Below are 25,641 nucleotides of genomic sequence, written 5' to 3'. Positions count from 1 at the left end.
GCCCCCTATCTTGAAGCTGAGTGCCTCTTCCTCAGGTCCTGGCAGGTAGCCAGGTATCAGGCCCGTGTGAGGGGCCCCTCCCTTTGAGGCCTCAAGCATAGCTTGGCTTTCCTTTGTTTCCAAGGAAACTTCACCAGGGGGCCCATTCATTAGTGAGAGGCATCTGTCTTAAAGTTTGAGACTCAGGAGCCAGATGTCTCCAAGGAGCCCTGCAGTCCAGGAAATGCCGGAGGGGCCACAGGACCATAGCTGTCCCTATCATAAGTGCCGGAAAGACTTGGAACCACCAGGTCCATGCCGCCTTAAACAAGTGAAGAAATTGAGGCCCGAAAAGAAGAAACTGTAACTGTCACAAGGCTTGACTGTGATGCCCGAGGGAGCTCCCTGAATCCACACTGGTCAGTTGGGACTTTTCAGAGTTGCACAGAGGCCATAAGGGCATCCATCAGTAGGATGGCCACAGAAAAGGCAGGCTGAAGGAGGGATAGTCAGGGCTCATGATAGCTTTGACCTCATCAGGGATGTGGGTAGGAGAAGGATGGTGATGTCCCATCCCAGGGAACTAGTGAGCACTTGGGAGGTGGGGGTAGCGGGCAAGAGGGAGGGGCAAAGCAGTGTGCACAACCCTGTAACCCTGTACTCCATGTGTGTGTGACACCATGTATGACAACATCACAGCAGTGGTACACTGCGGCTGCCCTAGTACGTCTGCCTGTAACAAGGTGAATTTGCAGCTACAGATGTCTCTGAGCATGTGGGCTACTCTCCCTCCCTGTGGCTAGGACAGATCAGAGTAGCTGGACATGTGGCTATGCAGAAGGAGTGTCAGTAACTCTGGCACCTGTGGGCCTGGGACCCTGGAGAAATATCCAGTGTGTGCACCTCTGAATGTAATTAGCAGCTTGCTCTGGCAGAAACTTGGCCCTAAGAACTCACAAACCTGATTTGTCACTTCAGAGCTATTAGCAAAAACACAGGCAGACTGTGGAAAACCTATTTTGTAAATGTAGTTCCCAGGGGTAATGTGAGAGCCCTCCTGCTCCAGGGCCATGGCCGTCTTCTGATGTGCTGGCCACAGAAGGCAGTGGGAGAAAGACCAAGAGATGGGGTGAAGGCCTTGGATGGGGAAGACTTGCCACCTGCCCCATGGTCTGTCCTGCAGGCTCCACCCCAGCTCAGCTCCATGGGGCCTCAGTGAGCATCTAGCCATACACACGGTCCACAGACCAGGCCTGGGATCAGAGGTGGCCTGATCCAGGATGAACACAGAGGGAGGCATGGAGGAGGACTGCATGGACACCTGTGAGGACTTGTGTGTGCTTGTATCTGGATGAGAGGAGGTGTGGCAGCAGGATGCTTAGGATGTGGGCACTCACAAATCTCCCCGGGGCAGGCTCCTGCAAATGCCCAAGTAAGCAGGTGCCTGGTCAATGAGCTTGCAAATTCCCCCACCCATCTCTGGGCTATCTGCTGACCAGCCATCTGCTTCTTGCTTTCCACACTTGCCTCTTTGCTGACACAACCTGCCCACAAACTGCCCCATCTCTGCGGCCCAAGAACCCACACACACACACACACACACACACACACACACACATGCATTCACATATGGTTCACAGCAAATCCTCGTTTATTTACCCATTCCATTTATTCATTCACACATGCATTTGTTCGTCCATTCATTCATTCAACAAATGCTCATTGAGTACCTCTTGTGAGCCACCATCACTGCTGACCCTCTTAAGGCCCCCACCACCACCAAGTAAGAGCAATGAAGCCAAAATTCCAATGAACCTTGATGTGAGTAGCTCAGAAAAGAGGAACCTTGGGCTGGATGGCATGCAGCCGTTAGCTGGAGGGAAGCGCTGAGCCGGTGTCACAACCAGGTGGCTGCATCAAGCCGGATGGGCTCTGGAGGTTGGGTAAATGTCATGAGGTGGCCTCCCACAATGCCAACCACCCCCCAGGCTGGGTCTGGTCTGGCACTGCCACTCTGCCTGAAGCCCAAGGTCTGTGTCAGCTGAGGTTGAGCCCCAAAGCTTCAGAGCTGCCCCTCAATCCCAAACCCCATGCAACAAGGTCTATCTCTCTGCTGGCTCTCAGGGCCCCCCCATTGAGCCCAAGCTGCCTTGGCTGCCCTCCATGCTCTTTCCCACCAGCTGCACCAGCCTCTGTGACTTCAGTGAGGGTTCAGAGGGTATCCTCCAGCTCCTCCCTACTCTCCCTCCTCGGGATTCTCAACAGTCTAGAGAGCCCATCTGGGGCTACCCACTTTCCCCAGACTTCTTGCCCATGCCTCCTTGCTCACATATTTGTCATAATAGTAGTAGTATAATGAAGCATAGCTCCACAGCCCTGGGCATGATGGCTGGTGTTCCCAACTCCCCACATTATAAAGTGCACTGGCCAGAGCTGGAGGTGGCTAAAAGAATGAATTCCCTAGCCTGGCCTGCTCCACCCCTAGTCATCACCTGGTTGGCTCCTTCTCATCTATCAGGACTCACCTTGACCATCCTCTTCTTAAAGAGGCCTCTTCAAGCCCCCAAATAAAGTCGTCCCTATTCTTGTCACTCAGGCCATATATATATATACACACACACACAGCCTCCCCCATGAGAGGAGGGATATCATCCATCCCATGAGAATAGGACTACATCTACCTTATTCTGTCTTAAAATCTAGTTCAATGCCCGGTAAACAGTGGGTGCACAGTAAGTATTTGCTGGATAAATAAATCTATTTATCCATTTCCTAAAAGCTACCTCACTTCATTAAGGGTCTGAGGCTGCTTATCACAAGAACACATGCAATTCAATATGAGAGGAAAAAACAATGTTGGAATCAAAGATTTTGATCCTTGCCCTAGTGATTTCCTTTCTAAATATTCCACAGGTATGTTCAAGAATTTGTAGGAGTAACCTCCTGGAAAGCACCAGAGGACTGGTGAGGAGCTAGTCCAGTGAACCAGGAACATCAGGGTAGGGGAGTAGGATGTAGCCAGAAAAAGGCTCTCTGCTCACTATGGGGTCCTCTCCAAGCTATAGTGCTAAAGCAAGGAACAAAGAGGAATGTGTTTTATAAGTGGAGCTCATTTCTAATAGGCAATTAACTGGTAAATGTTGAATGAATGAGCAGGATCTTTCTGGAAGGACCCATGAGAACTTGGGAACAGTAGTGCCTGGGGACAGAACTCAAGGAGGGAAATTTCTTTGTTTACTGTGTCATACTATTTGCCTTTTAGCCATATGCAAATATTATCAACTCAAATAAGTTTTTTTTTTTTATTTAAAAATACAAGAATTCCGGGATCCCTGGGTGGCGCAGTGGTTTGGCGCCTGCCTTGGGCCCAGGGCGCGATCCTGGAGACCCGGAATCGAATCCCACGTCGGGCTCCCGGTGCATGGAGCCTGCTTCTCCCTCTGCCTGTGTCTCTGCCTCTCTCTCTCTGTATGACTATCATAAATAAATAAAAAATTTAAAAAATAAATAAATAAATAAATAAAAATAAAAATACAAGAATTCCAAGTGTCCACATAAAAATCTGGATGTGAGGCTTTTCTTGAAAAAGGAGAAGGTTGGCTCAGCGGTTTAGCACCTGCCTTGGGCTCAGGGCATGATGCTGGAGTCCTGGGATCAAGTTTTGCTTCGGGATCCCTGCATGGAGTCTGCTTCTCCCTCTGCCTGTGTCTCTGCCTCTCTCACTCTCTCTCTATGTCTCTCCCATGAATAAATAAAATCTTAAAAAAAAAAAAAAAAGAAAAGAAAAGAAAAAGGAGAAGGCCTGACCACACTAGGCTGTGTTCCTGGGGATGACGATCAGCAACTTTGAGATGTAGGAGGGGCCAGATTGGGGTGGACGGTGGACAATCTGGCCCCTTTGCTGCCAACCCTAAGCCCATTCTGCAAAGGGACTAGCTTGCTAGGACTGCAGGGTGAAGGGTGGGGCTAAGAAGCCTTCCCCAAAGTGGAAAGGTGGTTATTTGGCCATCACTCCTGTGCTGATCTAGCTCCAAACACTCCAAAGGCCACAGCAGAGTCACGGCAGTTCTGAGGCTGGTGAATGTTGGCATGTCACAAGCGTGCTAGTCTTGCACAAGAATCTGTTAACTCAGTTATCGGTCAAGCCCCAAAAGTGCCTCTGATCTCACCTCCCCCACCAGGGCATGAAGGCTTTCATTCAACCCAAAAGGGACCTCTGGAGAGAGGGAGACACCATTGCCCCCCACCAGGTACCTCATCCAAGGTTCTTGGCAGGGAGGAGGGTGAGAGGGCAAAGACACATTGAAAGAGGTGAGAAGGCAGGACTGGCTCGAATATTGACTCTGGCCATGATATTTGGGACAAGTCACATTTCCAAGCCTTGGTTTCCTCACTGGCAGCCACTAGTTCACATTACCTGTGCGTGCTGTTTCCAGGTGCTGATCCCTCCCCCCAAGCACGGCAGCAGCGGCTCAGTGATAGCTCGCGTCAACCTTGCATGTAGGAGCTGCATCAGTCAGGCTTCTCCAGAGAGGATCAGTAAGATAGATACAGATACAGGAAGAGAGAAATTTATTTCATTTTAAGGAATTGGCTCACAGGGCAGCAGAGGTTCGCAAATCTGGAGTATGCGCGGGCCGGCAGGCAGGGGACTCAGGTGGGTTCCTAAGTTACAGCAGGCAGCAAAAGACCTCCAAGAAACCTTGGTTTTTGCTCTGTAAGGCCTTCATCTGATTGCATGAGGCCCACCTACGTTATCAAGGATACCCCCTCTTGGGCTTCCTGGGTGGCTCAGCAGTTTAGCGCCGCCTTCAGCCCAGGGCGTGGTCCTGGAGACCCGGGATCGAGTCCCACGTCGGGCTCCCTGCATGGAGCCTGCTTCTTCCTCTGCCTGTGTCTATGTCTCTCATGAATAAATAAATAAAATATTTTTTCCTAAAAAAGGATACTCCCTCTTCAAATCAACTGATTGTCGATGTTTGTTTGTTTTTTAAAGATTTTGTTTATTTATTCATGAGAGAGAGGCAGAGACATAGGCAGAGGGAGAAGCAGGCTCCATGCAGGGAGCCCATGCAGCACTGGATCCCAGGACCCTGGGATAACGACCTGAGCCAAAGGCAGACGCTCAACCACTGAGCCGCCCAGGTGGCCCCTGGTTGTCAATATTAATCACATTTACAAAATGTCTTCACAGCAGCGTCTTGACTGGTGTTTAACCCAACTATGTGTCAAGCGGGCATATAACGTTCAACCGTCGCAGAAAGCACCACTCCCTTTTTGTGCAGGAGGAAATGGAAGTTCAGAGAGGCTGTGCCATCTGCTAAAGGCCAGGAAGTTCAGAGAGAATGGGGCTGGGAGCTGAAAGCAAGCAGGAGCCGGCCTCCCCTTTCGAAGAACAGGACTGCGTGTTGCCACTTTGAGGGCACATGTGGGAATTAGATGCGAGGACACGCACAAGTGCCAGGCAGAGGCAGAACTCAGCAAGGTAGGGGCTGTTCTTAGGGCTTGTTGTGAGCACTGAAGAAGGCTGGAGGGAAAAAAATAAAAATAAAAAATAAAAAAAAATAAAAAAATAAAAAAATAAAAAAAGAAGGCTGGAGGGGCCGGGGTTGGGGAGGGGGGGTTGGTCTGGAAAAGGAGGCAGAAAGGAGGTGAGTTCTGAAGTGTGGGACAGAAAACCTGTAGCACCAGGGCCCCCAACGAGACAGGAGGGCAGGAGGAGACCTCTGCCAGGCTGTGAGTCCTGCTGCTATGCATCTCTATCCCCTGACCCAGGTGCAGGGGATAGAGAGGGAACAGTGTCCACCAGGGTGTGAGTTCTGGAAGGACTTGAGGCCCTGGCTGGCTGCCCAGGGGGTCCCTAAAAATGGGTGACTCTAAGAGTTGGGCTGGCTGGCTCCTTGGCTGGGTGCTTCCATCTGCCTACCCAAACTGACCTATCTCCTAGAAGTAAAGAAAAGCTTCCACTCAGACCTTGACCCTTGACACAGCCCCAGTCTCCTCCCTGCTTCCTCATTCTCCTCAGGGTGGAACACTAGACCAGAGAGCACAAGACCAACAGGTGAGCCATGCCCTCTCCACTTGCTGGCTGTGCGAACTTGAGCAGGCTACTTAACCTGAGCTTCTTCTGCCCCCTGGATGGGGCTCACCATTCCACTGACCTGTAGCATTTGAGGTTGTGCGTCTAATCACGGCACCAGGCCAAAATGTTGAGTAGAGCTGTTCTTGCTGTCATGCTTGTTTACTGTATTATCCTCCCCAGCCTTCTCCTGGTTACTCTTGTTCCACCTGGTACCACTTCTCCAAGCCTCACTCGCCCTTTCCCCATTCCTCCTCCTTTGTTCCCAGTGCCTCAATGTCTGGACAGAAGGGGAGCTAGACAGGCCTTTAAATGCCTCTGGAGCCAGCAAGAAATTAAGGGCCTTGCCTTGGTTGATGATCACATTGTTGATAACAGTGGGATTCTGGTGGCTGTTGGTTGGGATTCCACTCTCCCCCAGCCTCCGGAGCACACCTCCTCCTTCTCCCTCTGAGCCCTGGCCTCCCAGGCCTCTGGATGGCCCTATTCCATATCAGCCTCCACTAGCCTTCACTGGGCCCCCCTCAGCCTAGCTGCCTGTCCGAGGCACCATCTCTCTGACACCAGGCTCCAGCTTTGATGTGGGTCTCCCTCCCTGCCATCCTCTGTCCCAGCACCCTTGCCCACATTGGTCATAGCCTCAAAAATAGCTACTTTCCTAGCGTCTGTCTCTGCAGGAGCCCCTGAGGGCAGGGAAGGGGGCTCCTGTATGCAGTATGTCCAACATGGGCCCGAGGGGCAGGCCTGCTGTATCCCATCAGGAGCCCATCAGCTCACGGATGAGCCTGATCTGGCCTGACCTGCATGCAGGAGCTACAGGTGGGGCATGGAATGAGGACAAGCACCAAGGGACCCACCTCTTGGTCAGTCTCTTTCAGAAAGCCCCTCACAGGCAACCTGATCCTTCCCCTAACCCTCTGCCTCAGACCATCCTCCAGGGGCTATAATGGCAGAAGAGCCAGGGTGTGGCCCAGAAAGCAGGACAGCTGGCCCAAACCTCACTTGCTACATGATCTTGAGTCCTCTCCCCAATCTGGGTCTTAGTTACCCTAGCTCTAAAATGGGGCAGGGCTGTAGACACACACTCAGGTGCCTACAGCCAGACACATGTCATTGCTTAGACATCCCATGTCCTTAGGGTTGGGGAACCACCGACCGGAAGGCTGGTAGAGTACTGGAGAGAACGCATCTTGCTTGGGCCAGCTCAGCGGCTCCAGGTCTGCTGATCCCTCAAGAGAAGTTGTAAATCTTTCAATTTAACAGTCTCCTGACTATTGAATGTTGGCAACTAATTCACATTTTTAAAAAGCACTGTGTGTGGGGATCCCTGGGTGGCGCAGTGGTTTGGCGCCTGCCTTTGACCCAGGTCGTGATCCTGGAAACCCGGGATAGAGTCCCACGTCGGGCTCCCGGTGCATGGAGCCTGCTTCTCCCTCTGCCTGTGTCTCTGCCTCTCTCTCTCTCTCTCTCTGTGTGACTATCATAAATAAATAAAAATTTAAAAAAATAAATAAAAAGCACTGTGTGTGTCAAAGAGAACAGATCTGGACCATAGTCTGTGGGTTCTATCATGGAGCACTAGGTTCAGGGGTCCTCTGGGGCTTTCTGGGAGAATAGTGTTTGCTCTTTGGGGTGGGGGGGGAGTTGATGCTATTTCCTGTGTACAACCCTCCTCCCATAACACACACACATCTCCTAGAGCATTTGATGGCTTTACCTCACCCCAGCCCCCTTTTCCCCTAGCCAGCAGAGCCCACCCTTGCTCCAAAGCTGGCTTTACAAACCCAGGCCCAGGCCTGCCCTTGGTAGGAGGAGCCTAAGAGGGTTCTAAAGGAAGGGCCAGCACCAGGCAGGTGTTGGGGACTTCAGGACCCCCCCTGTCCTGCCCAACCCTTAAATTCCATCTCTTATGGTCATCCTTGGACCCTGTCACTGTAAACCTTTGAGTTCACATTTCCAATTCTCCAGGACAGAACTGAGCTGCTTCCAGAATCTCTAGCCATTCTGTAAGGCTCATCTCCCACTCATTGCCAGCTAGCTGGATACTAACACCCCAAGGAGCGCAGCTGGCTCCTAGCCAAGGCCACACCAAGCATCAGCAGCACAGGCTGGAGGTTTTGTTCAACTACAAAACTGTCCAGAGGTGCCTGGGTGGCTCAGTCAGTTGAACATCTGCCTTCAGTTTGGGTCATGATTTCGGGGTCCTGGTATCAAGCTTGGCATTGGCATCATGCTCCTTGCTCAGCAAGGAGTCTGCTTCTCCCTCTCCCTCTCCCCCTCCCTCTCGCTCATGCTCTCTCTCTCAAATGGATAAATAAAATCTTTAAAAAATATTTTTAAAAGTTAAAAAAAAAAAAACTCTCCCATGTCCAGCTGGATTTCCTTGGGGGTGGGGGGCTTGAAGGATTTTTTGCCCGACTGATAAGATGTTGAAACTGAGGCCGAGAGGAAAGCAGTAAGCGTGTCCAAGGTCCCTCGTTGGCTCCTTGACCCTCACAGAGGGCACTACTACAAATAGCTTCTAGGCCCCAGAGTGGAAAAGGCTTAGTTCTGGGGCTGGGGTTGACATTTACCTTCTGCCTTGACCACTGGGTGAGTGCCGTGTGCAGCAGCCCCTGACCGTGATGGTGACGACAACCATGATGATGATGATGATGACGCAGACTGGGGTGGAGGGAAGACACAGGGGAGGCCAGGCCCAGCATGAGGTCTGACCTTGCCTGAATTCCAGATGCTTGGGCTCTCCTGCTCAGAACCAGGGTGATAAGTTGAATTTGTACCACGGTTCTGAGAAGGGAGGCAAGACAGCAGTGAGGGAGAAAAGGGAGGGAGGAACTGAAGGCAGAAAGGAAAAAGCGGGGAGGGAAAGGAAAGGAAGAAGGCTGAACCCAGGAGAGGGACCACAGCTCCGCCAGAAGGGCCCCACCCAGACTCATCACCAAGGCAGGTGAGGGACTTGTACTTTCCAGATGCAAATTCTGAGGTTTAGGGCAGAGCCAGAATTAGAATTCATGGCATATAGCACTTGCCCTTCAAAGCCTCAGACTGGAAACAACTCGGGAAGCATTTCCTAAAATGTGTGTCTAGGATATACCCCCCCACATTACCAAGAGGGAGGCCTGGTGAAAATGTGGATTCCTGGGTCAGGATCAAAGGGGCATTGCCTGGGAATATGCATTTGGACCAGTGCCCTGGTGGTGGTTCTTGAGCCCTGACACTGGAATCTCTGTGGTCCTTTTATGGCTTGTCTGACCTCCTGACCTCACATTCTAGCTGTATCCCCGAAGCCCAGCTATTGGGGCTGACTCACATTCCTCCCCCAGGACAGGCTCGGGACTTCCCTACCCAAGGCTTCACTTATTAGTCTCCCTGTCTCATGTGGATCCACCCTTCCAGCTGGCACCTCAGTTCTGGGAGCCTTCCTGGTGGTTGGGATCCCCCCTCCTTCAGCGTCTGGGGAGTGATAGCTTCCTCCTCCCTCTGGAATTGTTTACAACATTCTATTTCACTTTCCATGTGAGTTTCTTTGTTTCTCAACCTTTCCCCCTATTAAACAGGAAACTCCCAGAGAGCTGGAGCCTTGCTGGTTTAAACAATAAGCCTCTGAAATCCATGACTTCACCTGACCCTCCTGCCAACCACAAGTGGCAGGAGCTTTACAATGAGGAAACTGAGCCTCAGAGAGATTGTGACCTGCCCAAGCCAAGTAAGATTCAAAGCCAGGATTGAAATTCATATTTAGTTCCAACAGTTCTTTCTGCTTCTTTTGCCTCTGACCACTCAAACAGCCCTGTGAGGCAGGTTGAACAGGAATTGTGATCCGGTTGCCCAGATAAGGAAAGTGAGGCCCAGAGATGGGCAAAGCACTCAACACCATCTTTATCTTCTTTTCACTTCTGGTTGCACTTGGGTCTGAGTCTAAGTGTTGACCTTTCCTCATGCCTCCTCTTCGGTTAAAGGGCACTTCCCAGGACCCTTCAGCAGGATGGGGGCAGAGCTGGACTCAGGGCTCCCAGGTCAGAACCCTCTCCCTGGGCCATGGACTGGTCCCACTGCCACTCTGGACCCAACTTCCTCCTCTTCATGTGGAGACTCACTTTGCCCGCCTCTCAGCTGGCTGGAGACTTGAGAAGGAATTGAGAAGTACCTGGACAGGGCAGCCCCGGTGGCGCAGCGGTTTGGCGCTGCCTGCAGCCTGGGGTGTGATCCTGGGGACCTGGGATCGAGTCCCACATCGGGCTCCCTGCATGGAGCCTGCTTCTCCCTCTGCCTGTGTCTCTGCCTCTTTCTGTGTCTATGAATAAATAAATAAAATCTTAAAAAAAAAAAAAAAAAGGGAAGTACCTGGACATATCTTGGTCACTATCACTCTGGACTTTAGCCCTTGTACTATTGCCCAACTGGGTACGGAGCAACCAGGCCCAGGCCAACCCAGGTCAAGCTAAGCTGGGAAGGGTGTGGAGCACGGAGACCAGGCTGGCATTCCTGAGAGGGGGTTGCCTAATCCTACCCTGCGGGTGTGACTGGGGGGGACCCAGAGGAGGCTTGATGGCCCAGCTCTGTTGGGGATGGAGTCCTGAGGCACCCCGTTGGAGCCCAGGGTGGCCAGCAAGGGACTTTGGACAGCCAGAGATGGAAAATGTGTCAGAAAATAGAATGTGTCAAACCCTAACTCCGCGTCAGGCCCTGCGCCTCCACACCACCCTCGGTGCTCCACGCAGCCCTGCCCCTCCCGCCCCTTCTCTGCTCTGCCTCAGGTTAGGTTCCTTCACCTCGTCCCGAAAGTGCCCCTGGTGGGTCTCCTTCCTCTTCTGCTGCTCCCCACTCCGAGGACTCCTCCTCCGGGCGCTCCCCACCCCCCACCCCCGCATCACTCCCAGAACCACTCCATCCTCCAGCAAGCACACCCTCGCCTCTTCCGGGAAGCCCTTCGTCACAGACCGGGCGGATCCTGCTTTAGACCGCGGTCTGGAACCCCCTTCTTTCCCCTCCGTCTTCTGTATCCACGGAACCCGTTTCTTTCTTTTCTTCTTCTTCTTCTTCTTCTTTTTTTTTTTTTTAAGATTTTTATTTATTTATTCATGAGAGGTAGAGAAAGAGAGAGGGAGAGACACAGCAGAGGGAGAAGCAGGCTCCATGCAGGGAGCCCGATGCAGGACTCGATCCTGGGACTCCAGGATCAGGCCCTGGGCCGAAGGCAGGCGCTAAACCGCTGAGGCACCCAGGGATCCCACGGGACCCGTTTCGACAGCCCCATCACCTTCCAGCTGTCGCGGGGGGCACTGCCCCTCCGACTCTGCCCTTTCGTGCCCTTTCTCCTACATGAGGCGTAGGGTTCAGAAGCGTAGAGCAGTTGGGGGGGAGAGAGGAGGAAGATGAGTGTAGGATACAGTGATGAAGTTGCCGATCCACCTGCTCCTTCGGGCAGGGGGGCCGGGAAAGCCCGGGTCCCCCCCCCGCCGCGACCCGCGGTGCGCAAGCAGGGAGCCCGCCCCGCCCCGCCCCGCCCCCTCCGCCCCGCCCCCTCCGCCCCGCCCCGCCCCCTCCGGGAGCGCGCGCTGGGCGCCTGCGTGAAGGACGGCCGCTCCCAGGGCGCATGCGCAGCGCTCCCTCCGGCTCTATATTAGGACGACTGCGCTCGCGGCCTGAGGCTTCTCGCCGACAAGGGCAACGGGTTGGTGTGATTTGGCTCGGGTGCCCGCCGCCGCCGCCGCCGCCGCCGCCTCTTCCTCCGCCGCAGTCCCCCGCGCAGGTGAGGGCCCGCGCTCTGGGTGCGGCGCCGGCCAGCGAAGGCCCCGCGTGTCCCGCCAGCCCGCGCCCCGCTCGCGCTGTCGTTGGGACCCCATCCCCCACTGCTCCAGTCACCCGCCTCTGGGGTCAGCGCTCGTCTCCCGGACCCTCGGCCCATTGGGCTGCCTCACTTTCCCCCATGGGACCCCTTCTTTCATTCCCCGTTTAACTGGCCGCTTTAGAATTTGCTTCTCCCGTTATTCTCGCTCGAGCCCTCGATCCCCGGATAACCTCTGACCTCCGTGCCCGGGACCACCACTTCACTCCAGACCTAACACCCTGGATGTTATAGCTCCTCTCCTCACTTAACTTAACCCCATCCACGCTTCCCCTCCTTCCCCTGTCTTTTTTTTTTTTTTTTTTAAATGTCCCTTCCTTTCTCAGTTGTCCGGTTGGAGCTGTGGGGGATGACCTCAGGGAAATCCTTGCTTCAGGGACCCAGAGCCCAGCTGGGTGCCTTCCTCAGGTTTGGTGATGTGAGCGCCGGGAGAAGTTCGGGATCCTCTCGAGTCCTCGCTGCCTGGATGGATGACAGTGGCTTCTTCCCTAGCCTCACTTCACCTGGGTGTATGCCAAGGTGTCTTATCTGCACTGTGCATCTCCCTACAGGAGCCTCTGACCTCCCAAACCTGTTCTTGACTTGTCCCTCATCGTCCCAGCCCCTTGGTTGTTAATCACTGGCATTTACTTCACTTGGTGAAGTTGCTTTGCAGGTGCTTTTGTGTAGAGCTGGGGAATGAAAGAAGTTGGTAACTCAGGTAGAGTATGGTTAGCACTCTTTAGTTGACTCTCAGACACAAGTGCCATCCTTAGACATTTTTGAGTGAGACTTGTTTTAAGGGTACCCTGCTATAAACTGTGACACCTGAACCCAGTGACCTTGCAGTGGTATTTGCCTGATTATTAACAAGTGTTGATGTCACTCATTGTCTTTCTGTAGGATCAGTGCACCCTCTCGGATATGGAGACTGTTGTTCGCCGCTGCCCATTCTTATCCCGAGTGCCTCAGGCCTTTCTGCAGAAGGCAGGAAAATCTCTGTTGTTCTATGCCCAAAACTGCCCTAAGATGATGGAAATTGGGGCCAAGCCAGCCCCTCGGGCCCTGTCCACTTCAGCAGTACACTGCCAGCAGGTCAAAGAAACCCCTCCAGCTAATGAGAGTAAGTGTCATTGGCAGTAACGTAGGAGGTGGCAGTGTTTGCGTTCAACACTAGACTAGAAGCACTTCTAGTCCACAGTGGTGTCTAGGGGCATGTAACAGAGGGGGTTTTTTTGTGCCAGACTTGGTTCTTTGCCTGAAGTATCTCACAGTTGTCATCCTAACCCCACAAGTAGGCACTTTGAGTTTTCCCATCTTTAGAGGTGAGATGGTGGGCACTTACAGGTTTCTGGATCGCATGTCGGTATCTCTTGGAGTTTAGTATTCATCAGTACCTCATTCATGTAAATATGAAGTTGGAATGTTCTGGAGCGCCTGGGTGGCTCAGTTTGTTGAAGCGTCAAACTCTTGATCTAAGCTCAGTCTTGATCTCAGGGTTGAGTTCCAGCCTCACATTGGGCTCCATACTTAAAAAAAAAAAAAAAAGTTGGAATGTTCTATTTCAACTTTTCTTTCATTAAATATTTGGTCTTTTGGCTTTTTAATTTTTTTTTCAATTAACAGGACTTTAATTTTTGGAGCAATTTTAGGTTCGTAGCAAAATTAAGTGGAAGCTTTTGGCTTCTAAAGTTGTGACTTCTTTTTCCAAATTATCGTTTTATGGTGGTAAAATGCACCTAACATAAAATTTACCACCTCTTACCAATTGTACAATTAAGTGGTATTAAGTACATTCATGTTATTGTGCAGCTGTCACCACTATCCAATTTCCAGAACTCTTCAACATCCCAAACTGAAATTCTGTGTTCCTTCAACTCTAATTGCCCCTCCCCCACTCCCTGGCAAACCCCATCCTACTTTTTGTCTCTATTTGATTGCTGTAGGAACCTCACATAAATGGAATCATACAGAATTTTTAAAGTAATGATTATTTTTTAACGCATCTTCATTTTATTTTATTTTATTTTATTTTTATTTTATTTTTTTAAATTTTTATTTATTTATGATAGTCACACACAGAGAGAGAGAGAGAGGCAGAGACACAGGCAGAGGGAGAAGCAGGCTCCATGCACTGGGAGCTTGACGTGGGATTCGATCCCGGGTCTCCAGGATCGCACCCTGGGCCAAAGGCAGGCGCCAAACCGCTGCGCCACCCAGGGATCCCGCATCTTCATTTTATATGTGAATTTTTACAAATTTTGTTTTTAATAAAGAGATCAGAGTTGCCTTTTGTTTTGGTCTGGCTCTACCAGGAGAGGATGTGGCTTTTCAGGTTTCACTTAATCCTAGAGAATAATATACTTTACAGGCTCTGTTAAGTGTATTCTCTGGGTGTGTTCCTTGTAAGAAAGGAGTGTTTTTGTTTTTTTTTGTTTTTTGTTTTTTTTTGTTTTTTTTTTTCTGTAAGTAGAAAGGATTTAATCCTTGTAGGATTGCTTTTCCTCTTTAAGGAGCTAGTTATTTAATTATTTTTTTTTACTGAACAATCAAAATACTTTTATGATTCTGTCCGTGACATAGAGGAAGTTGAGTAGAATGTGGCTTGTATACTTGGTAGACTCTCACGCAATCATTGCAAACGACATTCACAAACTATTTACTAGGTTAGACAGATCTTTATAATGGAAAGGGCAAAAGAAGGAAGCACATGCAAAATAAGTAAAACTTTTTAAAACTTGTACATAGAGGGGAAAAAAAGATAATTTACCAAGGTTCCTGCAATGGCTATGTTTTGAGGAATAGAACACTATTATTCTAGGTTTCCCACAGTGAATGTATATTACTTTTATAATGAATGAAATGAGCTTCAAAGCAATTGTTTGACTTTATAGAAGATTTTAACAAAAACAGTATTGAGGGATCCCTGGGTGGCGCAGCGGTTTGGCGTCTGCCTTTGGCCCCGGGCGCGATCCTGGAGTCCCGGGATCGAGTCCCACGTTGGGCTCCCGGTGCATGGAGCCTGCTTCTCCCTCTGCCTGTGTCTCTGCCTCTCTCTCTCTCTGTGACTATCATGAATAAATAAATAAAATTAAAAAAAAAAAACAGTATTGAGACATCTTACCCAAGTTGTTAGGAAAGATTAGCCTCTGACTCACAGTATTCCAGGATGATGCAGAATAAAACTTTACTAGAAGGGTGAATGAATTTGCTCTAGGGGAAAGAGAAGTCATTGTGACTCGAAGCACAATTACCAGCCAACTGGGTTAAGTCAGTGCACTTCTTTGATGCATTTAGATGAGCAAGTAGATGAGGTGTGTGAATGTGATACCCCTTTGTTTTTTTTTTCTTAACATAGTAATAATTTGAACTCTATTAGACAACAATAGAAAGACCTCACTTTTAGCCTAATTTCTTTTGTTGAGTAAATCAGTAGTTTATATGTTAAGCAACAGCAAGCTTCTTTGTCAAGAATCTTTCAAAAATATTAGCAGAGAAAAAATTGTATGAACGTTTCTATTAACCTTCAAGAGTGTGTCCTCTCATGAAAAATGCTATGTGTCCTTAGGGTGGATTTACTGGAAATCCTCCAACTCAAAAAGTCTAGGCTGTCTAAAACTAGAAAATACTACTTTTTTGCGGATTTATAAGGAAAAATAGGGGTTTGAGAGATAGCTGGATTGTGCCAATTAACTCCTCATGGGAACATCGTTTCCAGTGAGGCAGATGAGAAGACCATTCAACTAGCAGAACCTAATAAAAACAAACTTCTGCCTGATATGTAGGGGTAGAGTAAGTAAAAAGTTTGTCTTGGAAGCAATAAGAGAAACAAGGGGCTTTCTTGTGTATTGTGCAACTAGGTCTGATGCTTCAGTTTTTCCATTTCACCCCCCAGAGGACAAAACTGCCAAAGCCGAGGTTCAACAGACTGCTGACGGATCCCAGCAGACTCCAGATGGCACGCAGCTTCCGTCTGGACATTCCTCCCTTGCCACAAGCCAGGGCACTGCAAGCAAATGCCCTTTCTTGGCAGCCCAGATGAGCCAGAAGGGCAGCAGTGTCTTCCGCAAAGCCAGTCTAGAACTTCAGGAGGATGTGCAGGAAATGCATGCTGTGAGGAAAGGTAAACACATGACTGGAACCATTAGGAAGAATGAAGAGGTCCTTTTGGTTCTTTTGATCCTTCAAATTTGTGTATGAGCTATTATTAGGGTAGTATTTGTATAAAAAACTTCCTCTTTTAGGGCCAAGGAAGAAGGTCATCAAGATAGGCGGTTAGAGGACTGTCTGAGAAAATGCGGGACTTTCTTTCTGGGGTGTGTGTAGGATGTGACCACTTTTTATAGTAATTGCTTCATTCTGAAAATACCCTGTTGGCGTAAGCTATTAACAACTGCCCTTTGTTTCTTTCCTGCCATCCTGTGGGATAAAAGGTAAAAAATAGTGTTTCTGCAGTAAATGATGGTCTTAGGACTCCTAAGCTGTGTATCTTACCGATGGTCACTAAGAGGCAACCTTAATTCCAGATGTGGCTGTATCCACAGAGCACCAAAAGTCCCCAGAAAACCTCACCAGCAGAAATGATATATATGACCAGAATTGTCTTCTGTGAAGAAAATTGAGATTAGGGTTGGGTGGAGTGGGAAGGTGGAGAAGACCTGCTAATAACCAGCTAGAAAGCTTTGGACTCTTAATATTCATTAAAGCTGTCTGGTAGCTTTGAAAACAAAACAACACTAGGCATTGGTCATTAAAATAAAAGGGAAGAACCAAAGCTTCATATTCTTGGTTGCTACTACTAGCTTTGGTTATGCTCAGCTGCTGTGTGTGTGTGTGTGTGTGTGTGTGTGTGTGTGTGTGAACTAAGCAGTAATTAATTTTTGACGATATTTCTGGGAAGTATTGTGAACTCAGAATGTTGGTTCCCTTTTTTCTTGTTACTTTCATTACAGAGGTTGCTCAAACCTCCGTGAACCCTAGTGTAATTAGTGTGAAGGCCGATGGAGGGGACCCAAGTGGATTGCTGAGGAACTTCCAAGATATCATGCGAAAGCAAAGACCAGAAAGAGTGTCCCATCTTCTTCAAGATAACTTGCCAAAATGTAAGTCTCATTGTTATTTACCTGATGTAGGAGAGGATTTTTAACTTAAACATATATTAGCTTAAACACAAAATTGCATGGTGAGTTGAGGATTAAAACTCATGTCTCTTGCTTGATGCAGGTAGGTGTTCTCAGCCATAGTAAATACAAATCCTGTTGGTAACATGTTTTCTCTCCCTGAATACCTACCTTCTATGCCCTGGCACTGTGCTAAGCAATTGACATACACGGTCTCATTTGAGACCTTCATAGTCTCAAGATGAGGATGTCCTATAATTTGCCCACATGAATACTTCGTTAATTTGTCCAGAATTACCCTGCTGCTAGGTGACCAAGCTGGGGTTGGAACCCAGGTCTTTTGCCAAAGCCCAGACATGCTTCTTAACTGTCAAACTGTCCTGTCTTTTGTTTGGTTTTTAGCTGTTTCCACTTTTCAATATGATCGTTTCTTTGAGAAGAAAATTGATGAGAAAAAAAATGACCATACCTATCGAGTTTTTAAAACTGTGAACCGGAGGGCGCACATCTTCCCCATGGCAGATGACTATTCGGACTCTCTCATCACCAAGAAGCAGGTGTCAGTCTGGTGTAGTAATGACTACCTTGGAATGAGTCGCCACCCACGAGTGTGTGGGGCAGTCATGTACGTAGCCCTCAGCTTTCAGATACCATTGACGTTATTTGGCGAGACATTAATGATTTAGAGGGATCTTTTATGGGGGCAATATTCAGCAGCTAAAAGTGTGTCATAACACACTATTATTTTAAGCTTTTAAAGACATCCACAGATGACTTTTAAGCTAGAATGCACAAATAGGTATGTGAGGATTCAAGTGTATGGGCACATTGACTATTCATGTCCATTTCTTACCACTTCTCAAGTGAGTGCAACTTCAACCCCGGGCCACCTTGCACAGAGGCATCCTTGCTGATGCCTCGGTTGGAGAGATACAAATCTAGCAGCACTGGAGGAAAAGCTACTTCAGAAAGACACGAACAAGGATGGTAGATCCTGTCATTCATGTCCTTCCGGAGGTTTGCCATGACTAGGGACATTTGAGAGAGTTGCTTGCCAAAGTCTCCAAGGAGGCTTGTTAAAGAGATTACAGTCTGAGGTGTAGTGATAGATCTATCCTAATATTATGTGACTGGTTTCTGGAGAGTAGGTTCAGGTAATCACCATCTAAGATGTCCCTGTAGAGACTGATGTTGTGTTTGGAGAGAAGAATGTTTGTCAGAGAAAAGATGTCTTAATAAATTAACTCAGCTAATACTAAGTACCTACTGGCTGATAAACACTTGTTCTTGAGGATCCCTAGGGGTATTCAGGGTATCCTCACCATAGTGTTGACATCTACTGCCTTGCTAAAGATGAAGTCAGTTGAAACTTCTGGTCCCTGGTTTGGGACCATGACGGAGTTGCTAGATGAACATAAGATTCCGTGTCCTACCTCCTAGGGAGAGAAATGATTCATATGGTGTCCAGAACTGTGAGATTTATTTTCTGTCTGCCCTTCTTTTTAAAAAAAAAAAAAATCATAAAAGGGACACTTTGAAACAGCATGGTGCTGGAGCAGGTGGTACTAGAAATATTTCTGGAACTAGTAAATTCCATGTGGACCTGGAACAGGAGCTGGCTGATTTACACGGGAAAGATGCAGCACTCTTGTTTTCCTCGTGCTTTGTGGCCAACGACTCAACCCTCTTCACTCTGGCTAGGATGATGCCAGGTAAGAAAGCCTGTCTTGGGTGCCTTAGAGTTTTTTCAGTTTCTTAGGAATTAGCAGGAATATTGACAACACAGAGGGCTTACCAAAAACAGTTAAGAGCAATGATAGTATCTGGGAACATTTTTTTCTTGAATTGAAACATGAAGTGCTCACTGCACATCACAAGTTGCAATAGCAGATGATACTAACAGAATCAGATTTGAAGGGTTTGTCCTTAAGCTAATTGCTCCAAATATGCTTTGTATTCTAGGAAAACCCTTTGGAAAATTCTCTCAATCATTTGTAGTTATCTTTTGATGGAGTTTGGAATGAGGTGGGCAGATTTAAAAGCAGATTAGTTGTCTACTCTTGTATTATTTTATACCTCTGGGCCTTCTCAAAGAAGAAGCACTAGCTTCTGATTTTCCCAGGAAGAAACTAGCTAGCAGTGTCTTTCCTACTGGGCAAAGCAGCACTTCTATGGCAAAGTCTGTTGTTCCTATTTAGGAAATAAATTATTTTTGGTGCAGATGGCAATAAATAGTGTTTTATTTTTGTTTTTTATCATGTTAGGCTGTGAGATTTACTCTGATTCTGGGAACCATGCCTCCATGATCCAAGGGATTCGGAACAGCCGGGTGCCGAAGTATATCTTCCGCCACAATGACGTCAGTCACCTCAGAGAACTGCTGCAAAGATCTGACCCTTCAGTCCCCAAAATTGTCGCGTTTGAAACTGTCCATTCAATGGATGGTAAGTCTAGGTAGAGGCTAGTCTGAAATCTTAAATGGAAAAGTAGGCCTAGACTCTTTAAAAGTGTGATGTTAATTTTGTTTTTGCAATTTCTTTTCATTCTGCTAGGATTTTGGATTTGGTGGACATTGTATAGGTTTGGTGAATGTAGATGTTCTACTCTGGCTCTTACTAGGCTCTAAGACCCCAAGATAACCTAGAAACTGGAGGAAGTTCATTGTTTTCCCCAATATTAAAAATGATAACCTTTAGGAGTGCCTGGGTGGTTCAGTCAATTAAATGTCTGCATTCAGCTCAGGTGGTGATCCCAGGGTCCTAGGATTGAGTCCCACATTGGGCTCCCTGCTCAGTGGGGAGTCTGCTACCTTTGTTCCTCCCTCTGCTCATTCTGTCTCACATGCTCTCTCTCTCTCTCTCAAATAAATAAAATTTAAAAATGATACCTTTAAAACAAAAGTTACTTTGTTCTGACTAACTCTTAACAAAACAGAACTTTGTGAAGTAGCAAGATCTTCAGAGTAGTCTGTGTTCTTTCCTTAGGAGCAGTGTGCCCACTAGAAGAGCTGTGTGATGTGGCGCATGAGTTTGGAGCAATCACCTTCGTAGATGAGGTCCATGCAGTGGGACTATACGGAGCTCGAGGTGGAGGGATTGGCGATCGGGATGGAGTTATGCCCAAAATGGACATCATTTCTGGAACACTTGGTATGTATACTCTGCACATTCTGTAAACTACACTAAAATTATATTCTCCTAACAAGGCTAAGGACTAGGTGGGATCAGGTGAGGAGACAGTGTGATAGCCTATAAAGCTTGGGTCACTTTTTGGATGAGTTTATGTCTTCTCAGTGGTGCCATAGCTTAGCAGAGTCCCTTGAATCGTGCGGGCTCCAAGAACCAAGGTAAATCTCAAAGCCTAACATGACAGAAATACCATTTGTTGCCATTCAAGGTCATTCCAAACGTATTTGTGGTTCTAGCTACATGCCATGGCAACAGCCTTTTCTCTCTGTTCTTCAGGTTTTTTCATTGTATTAAAAAACAAACAAGGGCAGCCCGGGTGGCTCAGTGGTTTAGTGCCTGCCTTCGGCCCGGGGCGTGATCCTGGAGTCCTGGGATTGAGTCCCATGTCGGGCTCCCTGCATGGAGCCTGCTTCTTCCTCTGCCTGTGTCTCTGCCTCTCTCTCTCTCTCTCTGTCTCTCATGAGTAAATAAATAAAAAATCTTTTAAAAAAAAGAAGAAAAAACAAACAAACAAACAAAAAAGCCGTAGTGCTGTTCTCCTAGAGCATTCATTAGGACCTATAGGTTCAGGTGTCATGAAGCACTGAGCTCTGTGCCCACTACATGGTGACCAGTTGCAGTTCACTCTGGTGACTTTGTATCTGTTTCCCCTGGTTGAGAAGAATTGTGTCACGGAGCTGAGCTCTGTAGCCGTGTTACCTGCTGGTTGTGACTCCTGTCTGCCCCAGCTGTGTGACCTTGGGCAGGTAGTTAATCTCTCTGCCTTTCAGCTTCCTCACCAATATAGGTTTCCCCACTACCCAAAAAGTAGAGTGTTCCTTTGAAACCTTCATAAGCCACAATGGCATAAAGTGAAGACACAGGTGCTCACAGACCCAGGTCAAAGCTGTGGTGGCCTGATGCTGGGATGCTGAGTGTGGTTCCCTGGGGCCGGGGCTTGGCAGGGCTGTTCTCGCTGCTTGAGGTGCATGCTGCCTCTGTGATGGCTTGCTGCCCCACACCAAAGGCAATTTTCACTTTTCACCTTTCATCATAAAAGTGAAAGTTCTCTTCAGATTTCTTCTGGTTAGTGAAAACAAGTACTAATGTCGGTTTCTCATAAAAGTGAAGTGATAGAACAACTTTTGAAAAGTAGGAACACCTTTATAATAGAAATAACAGACTCTACCTCAGTTTTTTTGTGGAGAAGATAAATGAGTTGTGTGCAATTACCATAGATACTCCCTTTGCCTGTGAGGACTCTAGAAAGATGAAAACATGAATTAAACAAATTGGAGGATTTCACAGTAAGGCAGTCAGAGACCCACGTACCACTTAGCTAAAATGCTAATTTACAGCCTGCACTTGGTAAAGGAAAGGCAGGACAAAAGAAAGTGTCCTTCAGCACTGTCGGGGGCTGAGAAGCTTGGGTAGACCAAGAGAGCCCAAGGGTTGCAGGGCCAAGCCCTGCCAGGAGGAAAGCACTTACTCTTGTGTCCTGATTCCACCAACCCTTTTCTTTCAAAGAGCTCTTGTGATGTGGGCTTTGTGAAGGTGTAGTCACTGCGCTGGAACAGGCTAGAGAGAGAAATTTTCCACTGTAAGAGCTTATACCAACCCAGCCCTGCATGGGGTTCAAGCAGGAATGTTCATTACAGAACACAATGTTAACATCTAGAAGGACTCTTCTGCAGTCCTTAATCCTGAAACTTGAGATACAGATTATACAAAGGGATTTAAGGAGAATTGAAAAATAAGGTTGGCCCTAAATCAACCCTAGCAGGTTCTGAGTTTTCATATTTCTCTGGGCAATGGTGCTTGTCAGAGTTCTGTGTTTACTTTGGTAGAAAATAATACTGGTCACACCAAAACAGTTCATGTCTTAGCCGGGTTCTACTCCAACCTCCAGGGCAATGCTCACAGTGAGAGGACCTGGTGGAACCCACCATGCACCCCGTGGGAGGTGGCCCCTTGCCCACTGGTAGAGCTGCAAGGCCAGGTAGGAAAGGCAGATAGGAAGAGAGGCCACAGCTTGCTGTTCAGGTACACTGGGACAGGTCATTTGGTCCCAGACCTGGTGTGGAGACCTGTACTTTGGTCCTCATTGGCTACACCTTGGTCATGTGATTTAGGGGAAGACCCTGACCTCCTCAACTTTCTCCCTTTCAGAGATAGGTAGACATCCCTTGACTTGAGTCTTTGGGCACATAGGATAAAGAAAAAAAAATGCTATGAGGCTCTGCAGCGGCCTGCTGGGCACACATGGGGGCCGCTGCCAGAATAAATGAGGCTGTCTCCTCACAGGCAAAGCCTTTGGCTGTGTTGGAGGGTACATCGCCAGCACGAGTTCTCTGATCGACACCGTACGGTCTTATGCGGCTGGCTTCATCTTCACCACCTCCCTGCCGCCCATGCTGCTGGCTGGAGCCCTGGAGTCTGTGCGGATTCTGAAGAGTGCTGAGGGGCGGGCGCTTCGCCGCCAGCACCAACGCAATGTCAAGCTCATGAGGCAGATGCTCATGGATGCAGGCCTCCCGGTCGTCCACTGCCCCAGTCACATCATCCCTGTCCGGGTAATGACCTATCTGGGACTGGACTTGCTGGGGGCTGTGCCTCCACACATAACATGGGATGTTCTGGTTCATACCTTCCTGAAGTTGGGCTAGGGCAGGGTGACTACGGGGGCAGGAGGCTGGAGTCAGTGGCCTTCTGCTCTGTTTCTGCCTTTGGCTGACTTCACAGTGAGAGTGAAGCCTTTGAACCTAGCAGGCTAGCACAGAGATTCCTCCTCCAGAGCACTGGCCTTAAAAGAGCTTCTGTTTGAAAAGTACCAGAAGCCTAAACTTGGCTAGCTTTGAAGTCTGGCTTTTTATTCAATTAATTTCAAAATCGGTCTCGCCCTTTGCACTATAAATGGTAGCCCTGTTGGTGTCACAGTTGAATTAGTAGAATTAATATAGCTAGTATAATCAAAGCTGCTGCTTTCCCACAGTACACACATCTGTGGGTAGGAAAATCAGTTGGCAGCAACGAGTTGAAGCCTGGGAGGGAGATCAGTGTGAAATCTCCTTCTAATGTGCTTTCAGCTCTCTGGGCCCTTTAAATTGCAGGCTTGCATCGCTGTTTGTGCCTGAACCTCCCAAGTGTTCGTTAGAATCGCTGCTAAGGGGTGGTCTGTCCTGTGGTGACCTTACCTTCCGTTATCAAACTTAGGTCGCAAATGCTGCTAAAAACACTGAAGTCTGTGATGAACTAATGAGTAGACATAACATCTACGTCCAAGCCATCAACTACCCCACAGTGCCCCGGGGAGAGGAGCTCCTGCGGATTGCCCCCACTCCTCACCACACACCACAGATGATGAACTACTTCCTTGGTGAGTACCTGGAGAGCTGTGGTGCCTCACTGGAAAGTTGTGCAAAGCTGTCCTTGTGTGTAACTGAAGCTCTTCAGAGGCATTGATTCATTTCTTCTCTCTCCCAAGTAATTAAGAGTGCTCTTAGATGGTATAAAACCGTAAAAGATGTTTAGTTGTTTGATTCTCCTTAGGGGTGCAGACACGGTTTAGAAGCTCTGAGGGCTCGTTCCTGCTCATCCACCCACTATTTCCAGTGCTCCCTTGTTGGGATGACTCAGAGATGCACAGTAATGACTAGTGCAGGGGAGTAGAAAGAAGCCTCTGAAGGCCCAAGTCAGCCCTGGCCCTCTAGGGGTCAGCTTTGTGCTTCTCGGTTTCTCTGATGTAGGGTCCCGGAAGCAACCCCCCACCTAACCTCTTCTCATAAGAGTAATTGTTTGACATTTATATGGCTTGCAGTTCTGTACAACCCAACCCAGCACCCTGTGTCCAACCTAAAGGCAGAGATCGAGGGGCTGCTCTCAGCCACAGGCTGCCTCTGCCTCCTGAGCACCCACACACCCCAAGGTGATCCTCCTGCTTTGCAGGCTTTGGGGCCGTTCTGCTGGGAATGCTCAGCATTGTAGTGGAACAATGTTGGAGCAACTTCTTCCCTAAAGCTGTGTAAAACAAAGCCAGAGTTGGGTTTCGTGTCTCAATTTTTATTTATTTTTATAACAGCCTTGTTGACATATAATCCACATCCCACAAATTTCACCCTTTTGTGTCTTTTAAAGATTTGTTTTAGAGGGCAAGAGAGAGCATGTGGGGGGGCAGGCAGGGGGGTAGAGACAGACTCCCAGGCAGACTCCCCGCTTAGCATGGAGCCCAACATGGAGCTCTGTGTCAAGACCCTGAGATCACGACCTGAGCTGAAATCAAGAGTCAGCCTGCTTAACAGACTGAGCCATTCAGGCGCCCCAAATTTTTTAAAGTATATAGTTCCATGGGTCCTGGGTACATCGTGATGTTGTGCACCCATCACCACTATCTAATTGCAGAACATTTTCATCAGCCCAGAGAGGAATGTCATACCCATGAGCAGCCACTCTGTGTTTCCCCCTTCCCTGGGTCCTCCTTTGCGCCCCTGAGGCTTTGTGCCTGCTTTACATTCCACATAACACTGGTTCGGTCCTATATGCCTGGCTTCCTTGACGACACAATGTTTTCAAGGTCCGTCCATGTTGTAGCATGAATTCTCTCTTTCTGTTACCAAATAATCATCTTTGGTTTGGATATGCCACATTGTGTTTGTCCATCAGTCGATGGACATTTAGGTTGTTTCTGCTTTTTTGCTGTTAATGAAAATAATGCTGCTGCCAACATTTGTGTTCGACTTTTTATGTGGGTCTGTGTTTGTATTTCTCTTGGATACATATTCCCTTCAATTTTTAAAAACTGTTTCTTCTCACAGAGAATCTGTTGGCCACGTGGAAGCGAGTGGGGCTGGAACTCAAGCCACATTCCTCAGCTGAGTGCAACTTCTGCAGGAGGCCGCTGCATTTTGAAGTGATGAGTGAAAGAGAGAAATCTTACTTCTCTGGCATGAGCAAGTTGGTATCTGCCCAGGCCTGAGTGTGTCATGACCTCAGTTACTCACTTAACCCCAGGCCACGTTGTATCCGGATAGTCTCCAGAGTTGTCTTTATATGTGAATTAAATTATATTAAATTTTAATCTATAGTAAAAGCACAGTCCTGAAAATAAATTGTTGTGTTAAGTGATGGGTCCTCCTGTTCTGACCACTGAATCAAAATCATCATTTTTCTTCTTCCCTTTTGATTTGGCCTGCGTTGTTCCAGTATGTGAAGTGATAAACCCATGCCGGCCCTCTGGCCATGGCTTCACCCTGCTGGAGTGGCAGCGCTTCCTACTTGGCTGGAAGCCAGCCACCTCTCGCTGCCCACTGCCGCACCTGGCCACCCTAGCAGCTGAGCCAGCCCCCACCCCACCCGCATTGGGAGAGCTCTGAGCAGTCCCGGCACCTGGTGGCTGTCTTACTCCACCTCTGATCACCATCCTGCCGCAGCTGTCTCCCTCCCTGCTTCCCCTGCTACAACCTTGGCTGTAGG

The 25,641-nt window shown here is 48.5% G+C and overlaps 1 protein-coding gene across 1 annotated transcript; it reads left to right on the top strand.

Moving 5' to 3' along the window:
* The first annotated feature begins 11,653 nt into the window (after positions 1–11,653).
* Positions 11,654–25,293, top strand: ALAS1 (5'-aminolevulinate synthase 1). Its single transcript, XM_025456069.3, has 11 exons — positions 11,654–11,810; positions 12,789–13,008; positions 15,781–16,008; positions 16,838–16,987; positions 17,408–17,630; positions 18,533–18,717; positions 19,270–19,449; positions 19,990–20,154; positions 22,477–22,745; positions 23,386–23,548; positions 24,984–25,293. Exons 1-11 carry the CDS (start codon positions 11,655–11,657, stop codon positions 25,142–25,144), a joined length of 2,100 nt encoding a protein of 699 aa, XP_025311854.2. The 5' UTR covers position 11,654; the 3' UTR covers positions 25,145–25,293.
* Positions 25,294–25,641: the final 348 nt, after the last annotated feature.

The sequence above is a fragment of the Canis lupus genome, chromosome 20, assembly GCF_003254725.2.
Source record: "Canis lupus dingo isolate Sandy chromosome 20, ASM325472v2, whole genome shotgun sequence".
NCBI lineage: Eukaryota > Metazoa > Chordata > Mammalia > Carnivora > Canidae > Canis > Canis lupus.
The sequence above is the reverse complement of the archived record's forward strand: the minus strand, read 5'-3'. Positions and strand labels throughout refer to the sequence as shown.

Coding starts and splice junctions, on each gene's coding strand:
- ALAS1 (XM_025456069.3), top strand. CDS start 11,655: ATGCGCAGCGCTCCCTCCGGCTCTATATTAGGACGACTGCGCTCGCGG. Junction 17,631..18,532: donor CGAGTGTGTGGGGCAGTCAT/GTACGTAGCCCT, acceptor AAATCATAAAAG/GGACACTTTGAAACAGCATG. Junction 18,718..19,269: donor TCTGGCTAGGATGATGCCAG/GTAAGAAAGCCT, acceptor TTATCATGTTAG/GCTGTGAGATTTACTCTGAT.